At 36.4% G+C, this 12,768-nt stretch overlaps 1 protein-coding gene across 5 annotated transcripts in view; it reads left to right on the plus strand.

Annotated features, from left to right (window-relative positions):
• SHPRH (SNF2 histone linker PHD RING helicase) overlaps positions 1-12,768 on the plus strand; it is an 82,294-nt gene that overhangs the window by 20,790 nt on the left and 48,736 nt on the right. For all 5 annotated transcript variants that reach the window (XR_007133506.1, XM_047769992.1, XM_047769991.1 and 2 more), the window contains 6 exons: positions 1,363-2,007; positions 3,578-3,829; positions 4,643-4,721; positions 8,521-8,684; positions 8,812-9,068; positions 10,428-10,549. Coding sequence is in view for 4 of the 5 variants with exons in the window: in XM_047769992.1 (XP_047625948.1) it covers positions 1,363-2,007; positions 3,578-3,829; positions 4,643-4,721; positions 8,521-8,684; positions 8,812-9,068; positions 10,428-10,549 (1,519 nt within the window). In the remaining variant the exon portion in view is untranslated. The remainder of the gene's footprint in view (positions 1-1,362; positions 2,008-3,577; positions 3,830-4,642; positions 4,722-8,520; positions 8,685-8,811; positions 9,069-10,427; positions 10,550-12,768) is intronic.

Consider the following 12,768-nt stretch of genomic DNA (forward strand, 5'->3'; position numbering starts at 1 on the left):
AAAAAAAAAACAAACATTAGAAAAAACACTTAGGGCTGGGACTTACGTTTTCTACTTCTTAAATATAAGTTCCATCAGCGTAGAATCTGTTTTGAATACAGGTAAGCTGAGTGCTTGGTGCATATCAAGGACTCAATAAGTATTTATTGAGTGAATTATAAGATTAGTTTGTTAAGCGTATTTGAGTTTAAAACAACTTTTCTTATGTTCGTGCTGTTGTCAGCAGTTAAAAAGCATGTTCCATATTTTTAAAATGTTGATACCTTACATGTGCACAGCTCTTTAAATACAACTTGAATCTTTATAAAAGTCTCATTTTTCCCATATCATCATCTTATAAAATTTATACATTTTGTTATAAAACTGCTTCTTTGGGGCCAATTTCAATTTGCTTTTAAGAAAATAGTTACAAATTTACGAACATAATTCAAGAAAAAACTAATGACAACAAGTCAAAGCGTGAAATTACCACTTTACCTACTCTGAAAGAAATGGCAAACAAGAAAGTTCATTTCCTGGAGTGGGGATTCTCCAGCATTTTCTCCCCAACAAGGGTAGAAGACTGCAGTGAACTTCCATGCTTTTACTAATTATTCTGCTACCAAAAAAAGAAAATCTCCTTCAGCTAATGCCAGTCATTCCACATTAATGTCATTCACTCCTCTGTTCAACCTTGGCTGTGACATCACTTCTAGGAAGCTATTGCTGGCACCTGCCTCCCCATGACAGCCCTCTCTGTTATATAATCCTCTTGTGCATTCCTATAGAATCATTTTACTTTTTACTGTTCTCTTCCAACAGACCCTTTTGAGACTGGGAGCTAAATTTTCCTCTTATTTGTATCCCCAGCATCTCATATGATGCCTAGCGCAGAATAGACATCAATAAATAAATATGAGGCGAGTACACAGGTTGAAAGAAGAAAGGAAGGAGGAATTCATTTCCTAATTGTAGTAACTAGTAGATTAATTTTCACTTTGTTTAAATGCTGTATTTTAATATTTGGTGTTTTTATATTTGCCTTAGTTTATATATTTATGTATTACAAACTAACCAGTCTCTTATTGATGTAAGCAGACTGTAAATATAAGAAGTTGATACAAAAATTAGTAGCTCCCTTTATCTTTCTAACTTTTGTTCTCTCCAAGTCTTAATTATACAGCAATAGAACTTTCTTTTGCTTTTGGGCCTTCAGGGAGGGGAGTTCTTAGAGCAATTTTAAAACTATTGATCAGAAGTGATTCTCCTCAGGGCCAGGGTAACAAAGACTGGCTACTAGAATTTTATGTAAAGCACATGATGTTAGGCATTTGATTTCAGATATATCACTCTATTGAAATAAATAAATAATATTTTTTGTAGGCAGTGGGGAGTCCAAGGAAAATTCAGAAAGAATCCAGAAAATCAGGGAACAAGGACACAGATTCTGAATACTTGCCATCAAATACCTCTGATGATGATGATGATCCTTACTATTATTACTACAAGCCCAGGAAAAATCGTAGTAAATTGAGGAAAAAACCTGCTCCATCCACAAAAAAGGAAAAAAGTCAGCTTAATGTCGATCTCAACTCACAAGATCATCGTCCAGCTCCTGGTGACTCTGGAATTACTGATGTTACCACATCTGAAAGTGCATGTGTCTTTGAAGTCAAGCAAGAGCAGGCAGCAAAGGACCAAGTTGAATCTGTAAATGTGACACATTCTAATGTCATGAGTCCCAATAATTCTTCTGGCTATCGCTTTGAGTGCATATGTGGTGAACTTGACCAGGCAGACTGTAAGCCTCGTGTTCAGTGCCTGAAATGCCAATTGTGGCAACATGCAAAATGTGTGAATTATGAAGAGAAGAATCTGAAGATTAAACCTTTCTACTGCCCCCACTGCCTTGTAGCGATGGAGCCAGTGTCAACAAGAGCAACTCTGATCATCTCTCCCAGTTCCATCTGTCATCAGTGGGTGGATGAGATCAACAGGCATGTGAGGTCATCATCTCTTCGAGTCTTGGTGAGGCAGTTTGGGCTCTTTAAAGGGATAGGAAAATGTAAATTTTTGCTTCATGATAAAAGCAAACCAAAGTGGTTTGATCCCCAAAATTAACTTAATGAAATAATAATAATAATATTAAATCAGAACTTAAAGAGGAAATTGGGAATAAGAAATAGAATAGTAGACTATTCTGATATCAGAAGTTAAAGCATTTTGGGTTGAAAAATGTGAAAGCTTTTGAAAAAATTCTTGATCATGTAAATGAAAAATCTTTTGTCTTTTTGTCTTTTTAGGCCGCACCAGCAGCATATGGAGGTTCTCAGGCTAGGGATCCAGTTGGAACTGTGTAGCTGCTGGCCTGCGCCACAACCACAGCAACTCGGGATCCAAGCCGCATCTGCCACCTATACCGCAGCTCACGGCAACACCAGATCCTTAACCCACTGAGCGAGGCCAGGGATTGAACCTGTGTCCTCATGGGTGCTAGTCGGGTTCGTTAACTGCTGAGCCACTGCAGGAACTGTAAATGAAAAATCTTTGTATGAGCATTCATACTCTGAGAGAAATGCATTTCAAAGGCAGCATTGTTTAATAGTATCTACTTGTATGATCTTATAACTTTTAACTCCAGAATCGTCCTCTGAAATCTCAATTACCCCATCTATAAAATAATAATTTACTCATTCAACAGATATTTATTGAGCACCTATTATGTGCTAGGAATTGTGCTAAGTTCTGAAACTAGTGCCCTGTCACAGACTTTTTGTGATGATTAAATGAGTTGATAAAGTGCTAGCACACAGTAAGTGGTCATTTAATGTTAGTGTTCACTTCTTTCAGTATTCTTTACTCTCTTTGTTCGTCTTTCCTTCTTTCTATGTTACTATTAAATGTCACTGGAGGCTCTTTTATTTCGGCCACTGCGATAGGCATGGAGAAAACAGTAAAACGTAAAATACCATCTGCCATTGAGGAGCTCTGTTCTGTAGAATAGACAAACCTTGGTTTGAATCTTGACTCTACCAGTTTTGAGCAGTTCACTTCATGTTTCTTAATATGTGAGATAGGAATGATAGCAACTACTAACAAGATTGTTGTTGAAGGTAGGAAATAAAGCTTTGAACAGTGTCAGAAATAGAAAAGACATTAAGTAAATAACAGCTCTTAGTGCTGCTTTCTCACACCCTTGTGTTTTTGCTCAAGCTATTGATTCCATTTACCCACCTACCTACCTATAAGTCCTTTTCCCCTTTTCTCCACATGTGAGAACTCCTCAATGTATTTCAAGATCTACCTCAAATTTGAATTCCTCTCTGAGTTTACCTTCTTAGCCACAGAAATGCTCTTTTCACTCTGATGCTAGCACATTTGCCTCTGTTATAGTTCCTTTTGCATTGCTTATGTTCTTAATCTTCCACACTAAAATGCATCTTTCACTAGACAGGTAGATACAGGGGTGTATCTTATAGCATGTTTGGTTCTAAACAAATAGAAAGGGCTCAATAAGGGTATAAAATTAATGAATATTTCTATTTCAGTTATCTTTGATTCGCCTTTCTGCAGTAACTATCTGCTGATTATTTTGTAGGTATATCAAGGAGTGAAGAAAGATGGCTTTTTGCAGCCTCATTTTTTGGCCGAACAGGACATAGTCATCATTACTTATGATGTCCTGCGTTCAGAACTAAACTATGTAGATATTCCACACAGCAATAGTGAGGATGGGCGTCGCTTAAGGAACCAGAAGCGCTATATGGCCATTCCCAGCCCCCTAGTAGCTGTGGAGTGGTGGAGGATCTGCCTTGATGAAGCTCAGATGGTTGAATGCCCTGCTGTAAAAGTGAGAATTTCTGCAGAATCTTAAGGGTTGGAAGAGAGAAAAGGGGAGGGGATTGGGGAAAACTGTTCACAGAAAATGTAATAGTTTAAGTGTAGTTAACCCACATCATTGACATTAGTCAAAAGTTTGCCGTTAAACACTCTACATTTGATTTTGTCTTGTGTATGAGCTATATAATCTTTAGGAATTACTTTGATACTCCGAATCATTACTTCATATGCAGTGCTCATGCATATTTGATGGCAGTTTCTGTGTGATGCAAATCGAAGTGAACTCTGTTCAGGGACTTTTATAAGCATTTCTGCTATGTGGAATGCTCATCCTATAGGTTCTAATAATTTTGGCCATTTTTTGTCAGAGAGACCAAATGGTAATAGATAAATGCTATTTTAGAGGATAACTCAGACGTTGTCATATGTCTTTGTTCTGTCTTCTTTGATTAGTCTGTAACCAGAACTGAATTTATAAATGGTATCTTTTAGCACAGTGGTTCACACCTGGAGGATCGTGTGGTCCAAGGAATATGTCAGTCAATCAGGGAGCCTGTTCATTCTACACATACCTGAACTACTTTTCCTCTTTGGAAGGACACATGGCAGCCTCCTGCTAATGAGAACCACTGCACTAGAAGATGACCCATTGAATATGGCCTTCAGTATTGAGTGTGATAACTGTTCAGTAGGATCACATACGTCTGACCTGAAGCATCACTTTTCATGGGCTATTTTAAGTAAACTTGTTCCTGACTTCCACATTCTTCCTGTGTGTGTGTGTTTTTTTTTTCCTTATTGTTTCATATTTCTCTCCCATCAGGCTGCAGAAATGGCTCAGCGCTTGAGTGGAATTAACCGCTGGTGCATCAGTGGCACTCCAGTACAGAGAGGATTGGAGGGTAATATATGGTTTCCTCACATGTTACTTATATTTGAAAAGCTTAACTTTTTTGAACAAAACATATTAATATGTTTAACTTTTGCTGAAATCCTATGTAAGTGATGATACATGTATTTACATTAGATTCCTGATGGTTTCAAACACTTACCTTTTTAAGTGGAATCAAGTGATTTTTGCTCATATGTATAAGGACAGATATACAGTGAGTAGTCCCACTGCCCTAATTTGCCTCCTGAAACAGTATAGACATAGATCTGAACTGAGCTGAAAGTTTCAAAATGATGTGTAGAAAACAGGAAGAACCTGACAGGAAAGGAAAGAGAGAAAGGGAAAGAGAGAGACAGGAAAGGGAAGAAAGAAAGGGAAAGAGAAAGGCAGGGGAAAAAAGAATTTTAGGAGTTCTCATATTGGCTCAGTGGTTAATGAACCTGCTAGTATCCATGAGGGTGCAGATTCAACTCCTGGCCTCATTCAGTGGGTAAGGATCCAGTGTTGCAGTGATCTGAGGAGTAGGTCGCAGACACGGCTCAGATCCCACTGGTTGTGGCTATGGCTGTAGCTGTGGCATAGGCCAGGAGCTACAGCTCCAGTCGACCCCTAGCCTGGGAACCTCCGGCTAGGGGTCACAGCCCCTAAAATGATAAAAGACAAAAGAGAGAGAAAGAATTTTACTTTGCTGTGTCTATAAAAATAATAAGGGCCTCCCACCCATGTATTATAAAACTCATGTTTCCATGTTAATCTCATTCATGTAACTTACATTTTCCATAGAACATGTACTGCATTTTAAAACTTTTGTTCAAGTTGCAAATTTTTATAATTAAAAGTTTAAGTAAATGTCATTTTACATAGCAAACTTCCTGAAAAACTATCATTAAAATATAGTTAAACTATATTCTTGGAGTTCTGTGGCAAATACTTATCCTCAGAACTTATTCTGAAAATACACATTTTCATATATTGTTTATTTTTAGCAGGATAATCTCATTCTGCTAAAATAAAAATATCAACATCCATTACTGTTACCTGAAAAACAATATATTTTTATAATTATTTTTAGGGAAAAAAGGTTTTCAGGAAGATTTTAAGTATGTATTTAAATACCTAATAATTTTAGTATGTTACATTAAGATATGTACTTATAGGATAACATCAGGCTAATATAAAGGCCAGATTTGGTGGTCTGCTGTTATATTTGGAAAGTGTCCAATTTGTTGCTGTTTAGGTATTAAGAAGATCTCATTTAGCTCAAAAGTTAGCTGAGAAGGTATAGAAAAAAGAATGACTATCAAAAGTTGTTTTTTTTCCAATTTTTAATGTTTGAAGAACATGGGCAATAATTCCTCAGTTCTCTAGGTAGTTTATCTTGGAAAAATAAGATATTGGGAGATGTTTTGAGCACTTGTCACCCACCATTCAACAAATTTTTTATTAATTTTTAAAACAACTTCATTAAGGTATAAGTGACATATTGAAACTGTAAATATTTAAAGTATAGAATTTGTCACCTTTTGACACATATATGTACATACATGTGAGTTTATTTCCACAATGAAGATGATCACCCAAAAAGTTTTCTCTTGACCAAGTTACTAAAAAAACATAGTAGCCGGAGTTCCCGTCGTGGCGCAGTGGTTAACGAATCCGACTAGGAACCATGAGGTTGCGGGTTCGGTCCCTGCCCTTGCTCAGTGGGTTAACGATCCGGCGTTGCCGTGAGCTGTGGTGTAGGTTGCAGACGCGGCTCGGATCCCGCGTTGCTGTGGCTCTGGCGTAGGCCGGTGGCTACAGCTCCGATTCAACCCCTAGCCTGGGAACCTCCATATGCCGAGGGAGCGGCCCAAGAAATAGCAACAACAACAACAACAACAACAACAAAGACAAAAGACAAAAAAAAAAAAAACATAGTAGCCTTTCCAGACTTTCTAGAAATTTAATTTATCTTTTGTCTTTGCTTTCATGATTCTCTGACATATTTAATACTGTAATTTTTGTAATGCATTTTTTCTTTTTTGTAGTTATTGCAGTGTAAACATTACGTTGGCGTGACTTAACTATATAGTATTTGGAAATGGAAGTTTCCTTTATTTTCTTTTTGTGTTAGACTAGGGTTTCTCAGCCTTAGCTCCATTGGTGTTTAGGGTCAGATAATTCATTCTTATTGGGAGCTGTCCTGGTCATTTTGGATATTGAGCTTTTACCCTCTAGATGCCAATAGCATTCCTCAGTTGTGACATGCACAGATGTCTCCAGACATTGCCAAATGCCCCTGTGGGCAAAATCATATCCCCCCACCTCCACCTCAGTTGAGATTCACTGTGCTAGACTGACAGAGATAAATCAGATTTGATGATTTATTAATTAGCAACAACCAAGAGATCTGGTAAATAACAGGTTGGCCATATAGTGAATAAGGAAATGAGACTAGGCTGTTTTCTTAACATAATTTGTCAGGCTTTTAGTATGTCCTTACAGGCAGGCTGAATCACGTCAGTCTACTTAGAGAGTCAACTAAGCAAGGACATCACCCTTTCCTTTCATCCTCCATACCCCATGTCAATATAATACACTTGTTTATATTGGTATACAGTGAATTGGCTTTGGGAAATAGATGAACCTGGGTTCACATCCTGACTCTTAGTTGTATATCATAAACAAATTACTTAATAATTCAAATCCCTATTTTTTGTATTATGAAATGAGATATTTTAAAGTTAACTGTAATAAAATGTGCAAAGCATTTAGCATAGTACCTGGGAGTTATTAAATATTCATAAATGGTAACTGCTTCCACTGCTTTTGTTTTTATTTTCTACTTATTCATTCATTTAATTTAGTTTCTTTGTACGTGTCAACTTTAAATAATTTAAGTACTTTGTAATGTGTTTATTGGCTTATTTTTTCTCTTTTGTCTTTTCTAGGCATATGGAAGTTCCCAGGCTAGGGGTCTAATCAGAGCTGTAGCTGCCAAGCCTTCACCAGAGCCACAGTAATGCCAGATCCGAGCTGCGTCTTCGACCTACACCACAGCTCACAGCAGCGCCAGATCCTTAACCCTGTGAGCGAGGCCAGGGATCGAACCTACAATCTCATGGTTCCTAGTCGGATTCGTTAACTACTGAGCCACAATGGGAACTCCAGCTTATTTTTTCTTTGTGAGTTATAATAGCAAAAAATAAAGTCCCTGACATTGTGGAGCTTACAGTTTAGAAGACAAGATGTGTTTATTAAATACTTAAGCACATACAAGATTGCAATCAAGATAACTTCCATGTATTCAATAAACATAAAATTTTAACTGTAAGATTTCAAAAAATGATGTCTGGTTCTGTGATGTCACATAATAGGGATTCAGAAGGAAGTGACAGCTGAATCAAGATCTAAAACACCATATAAGCTGGGTGAAGAGCGAGAGGAAAATTCTCTATGGTAGAGGAAGCAGAAAATATAAAGGACAAAAGCCTATTTTTAATAGTGTTGAATATCTTATGTGATTTTTATTTTGAGTACTCTACTAAAAGTGAGAAACAGAATAGTTGCATGAGTACAGAGTATAAGCATATTGTTTGTTTCCCCTCGTCACTGAGTGGCTGACTGGAAGCTCTCATTCACTGCTCAGCATCACAGAGTCCGGTATCACATATCACTAGCCTGAGAAAAGATAAAAATTCAAATTTGAAGTACGGTTTCCATTGAATATCTTTTTTGCACCATGGTAAAGTAAAAAAAATTTAAGTCAAACCACTGTAAGTCGGGGACCATCTGTATTCTCAACATGCTTTTTTCTTTCTTTTCAGATCTTTTTGGGTTAGTGGTCTTTCTTGGTATTGAACCTTACTGTGTCAAACACTGGTGGGTTCGACTTCTCTATCGTCCTTACTGCAAGAAGAATCCTCAGCCCCTCTACAGCTTTATTGCCAAGATACTGTGGAGGTCTGCAAAGAAAGATGTGATTGACCAAGTCAGTAGGATAAGTTTTTATTGATTAAGGGTATTAGAGGAAAAAAAAAATAAAAGAAGAAGCAGAGTTGGGATGGAAAGTTAAATTTCCAGGTACAGTCATTTTTTTTTTTTTCTCCTCTGTACAGATCCAGATACCCCCCCAGACAGAAGAAATCCACTGGCTCCACTTTTCTCCAGTGGAAAGACATTTCTATCACCGTCAACATGAAGTATGCTGCCAGGATGCAGTAGTAAAACTCAGAAAGATTTCTGACTGGGCTCTCAAGCTCAGCAGCCTAGACAGAAGGACTGTCACCTCCATCCTGTATCCATTGCTGAGGCTCAGGCAGGCCTGCTGCCACCCACAGGCTGTTCGAGGGGAGTTCTTGCCACTCCAAAAAAGGTTTTATTTTAAAATTCCTTATACTGTAATTAAAACTATAGTAATAATAGGCAGTATTTAAGCAGTTAGCTTCCTTGCCCACAGTTTCATTCAGGGTGTCATAACTGTTTTCAGCTATTTTTAGCAGTGTGGAAGGTTTTTTTTTTTGGATACAGAACCCCTATTTCCATGGTTTTGAACATTTTTTTACACTTGTTTGTTTTATTTTGTTTGTTTGTTTTCTTCTGCACTCCGAGTATGAAAGAGTTTTGTCTTATTATATTTTCTGGTTCCCACATCAGGTAATTAGATGAACTAGATTATCATTAAATATTTTCTTTATAATTGTGCCAACTACACTCTTTGATTATTCCTTTCTAATACATTAAGGCATTTTTGCCCACAATACTCTATTATTCCAGAAAATTGTTTTGTTCATCAGAGTAAGACTCAAGAACTGGCCTTTTTTTAGCCTTTGATATTAAAAAGATACCCTTTCAGATGCTATAAGAAGTATAAAGAGGAATTTGACTTTGTCCTTGCCTTTAAGCAGTTTATAGACAAATGAAGGAGGTGATAACAATTATAGATCTCTGTAATATAAGGCAAACGATGCATTTCACAAAAGGTATGTATGAATTGTTGTGGACAATCAGAATATGGCAATAATTTCTATACAAAGTAGTTAATATTAGCCTTCTGGTAGAAATGGCATTTAATCTACTCCTTGGAGAGTCTTCATTTTTTTATAGATTAAAAAAATCAGGCTTCTAGAGGTTAAGTTTAATGATGGAATTCAGACTCAGTCTTGGAGTTCCCGTCATGACACAGTGGTTAACGAATCCGACTAGGAACCATGCAGTTGTGGGTTCGTTCCCTGGACTTGCTCAGTGGGTTAAGGATCCAACATTGCCATGAGCTGTGGTGTAGGTTGCAGAACAGCTCAGATCCAGCATTGCTGTGGCTGTGGTGTAGGCCAGCAGCTACAGCTCTGATTAGATCCCTAGCCTGGGAACCTCCATATGCCGAGGAAAGCGACCCTAGAAATGGCAAAAAGACCAAAAAAAAAAAAAGACTCAGTCTTATATTCTCACACCTATACTGTTTCAAATATATTACTTACTTTGTACATTGGGAAGATTTTTTTTTTTTAGTTCTAATCTCCATTGACTGAAATGGGAAAGAGTTAAAGGATGATGGGATCAGAAAAATCCTTATTAGAATAGTAAGAGATAATTAAGCTAAAAATGGAGTTAAACAGAAAGATGCTGAAGATATTACTAAGATTTGATAAAAGTCTGGTACTCTTGATCTTATGTAATATAATACTCTCCTTTAGGATTTTCTTTCTAGTTCTGAACAATTTGCCTTTTTTTCTAGCACTATGACCATGGAAGAACTGCTGACATCTCTGCAGAAAAAATGTGGAACTGAGTGTGAAGAAGCACATCGGCAACTAGTTTGTGCTCTCAATGGCTTAGCAGGCATCCACATCATTAAAGGTAGAAGGTGATTGCTTTGTTATCTCTGATTCTTCTAAATGCTTAACAGGAAAAGTTTGTTATAGTAATGAGACCAAAGTCTCCCAAGAAAAACACTTTCACACAGTACTGATCATAATATAAATAGGTTCAATTTAATGGAGAGCAGTTATACAGAACATTTCAGAAAGCTTCAAAGTTTACATATGCTTTCACCAAACAATTCCAATTTTAGAAGTTTTTTTAAGGGAGATTAGAATGTGAACAAAGATTAAGCTAAACATTATTGATTTTAGTCTGTAATAGTGAACTGATGAAACAACCAAATGCCTGTAAATAGTGGAATGGTTAAATTTTGACACATTCAAATGAATATTGGTCATTGATTTAGAAAGTAATATTGTTTGTAAATTCATTCTCTCAGCAAATATTAGAATGTCTGCTATGTGCTAGGTATGATCGAGGTACTAAAAATAGTACAGTAAAGTGTTCTCTGATCTTCTGGACCTAAAATTCTTAACAAAGGAAGACAGTTAATCAGATTGAATAGGACAAGAAAGAAACTATGTTTATTTGCTACAATGTGATTGTCTATGTAGGAAAACTTTTGGAAGGAATATATGAGTTTTGTAAGATTGCATGAGACAAGGTGAATATATACAAATTCATTTTATTCTTATATGCTAGAAATGAACAATAAGAAATTATAGCAGTACCATTCATAGTAATATCAAAAGTATTAAATACTTAGGCATCAACTTGAAAAAAAGACATACAAAGCTCGTACAAAAAATCACAAAAGCATTGAAAAGTATAGACATTGATGAGAAAAATTAAAAAACACCTAATTATATACCATGTTCATGGACCAGAATACTTAATATCAGTAAGATGTTCATTCATCCCAGATTGACATCCAGAGTGAATGCAATCAGAATTTTCCAATCAAAAAGTTTAGCAGGCTGTTTTATAGAAGTTGACGAGTTGATTCTAAAATTCACCTAGAGGTGAATCCCATTGTGGCTCAGTGGATTAAGAACCCAACATTGTCTCTGTGAGTAGGCAGGTTTGCTCCCTAGCCTCGCTCAGTGGGGTAAGGATCCAGTGTTGCTGCAAGCTGAGGTATAGGTGACAGATGTGGTTCAGATCCAATGTTGCCATGGCTGTTGCATAGGCAGCAGCTGCAGCTCTGATTCAACCCCTAGCCGGGAATTTCCATATGCCACAGGTATGTCTGTAAAAAAAAAAAATCAATAAAATAAAATTCACCTAGAATAATAAAAACAAGTTTTGAAAAGAACAAAACAGTTGAAAGGTTTATACTGCTTGAATTAAAACTTATTTTAAAAGTACAGTAATCAAGACAGTGTAATACTGGCATAAAGATAGGCAAGTAGATCAATGGAACAGAATAGAGTTCAGCACTAGTCCTACTTATTTATGTTCAGTTTATTTTTTAACAAATCTGCAAAGACATTTTAGTGGAGAAAAGTTAGTGTTTTTTTAGGAAATGTTTGTGCTGGGACAATTATCCATATTCAAAAAATTAAACTTCAACCTTGTACTATATAAAAAATTCAAAATAAAAGGATATTAAACTTAAATTAAAACTATAAAACTTCTAGGAGAAAACAAAGGGTAAAATTAAAATATTTGTTATTCGAGATTAAGCTAATATTTCTTAGATATGACACCAAAAGGAAAATTCATGAAAGAAAAAAAAAAACTGATAAATTTGACTTCATCAAAATTAATGACCTCTTCTCTTTAAAAGGCATTCTCAAGAGAGTAAAAAAGATTGAATAGAGAAAATATTTGCAAATCACTATCGGAGAACAGACTTATATGCAGAATATAAAAAAATTATTAAAAAACAATAAGGAGTTCCCATCATGGTGCAGTGGAAAGGAATCCAACTAGGAACCATGAGGTTGCAGGTTCGATCCCTGGCCTTGCTCAGTGGGTTAAGGATCTGGCGTTGCCGTGAGCTGTGGTGTAGGTCGCAGATGCAGCTTGGTTCTGGCATGGCTGTGGCTACAGCTCCGATTAGACTCCTAGCCTGGGAACCTCCATATGCCACAACCTAATGAAAATAATTAGACAACCTAATGAAAATAATTAAATTATTTGAACAGACTTCAATAAATATGTAGAGATAACAGAAAACACATGAAAAGATAGATATTCAGCATCATTAGTCATGAGGTATATGTGTAATTTAAACAAGGATACCACTATGC

The sequence above is a fragment of the Phacochoerus africanus genome, chromosome 2, assembly GCF_016906955.1.
Source record: "Phacochoerus africanus isolate WHEZ1 chromosome 2, ROS_Pafr_v1, whole genome shotgun sequence".
In the NCBI taxonomy this organism is placed as follows: domain Eukaryota; kingdom Metazoa; phylum Chordata; class Mammalia; order Artiodactyla; family Suidae; genus Phacochoerus; species Phacochoerus africanus.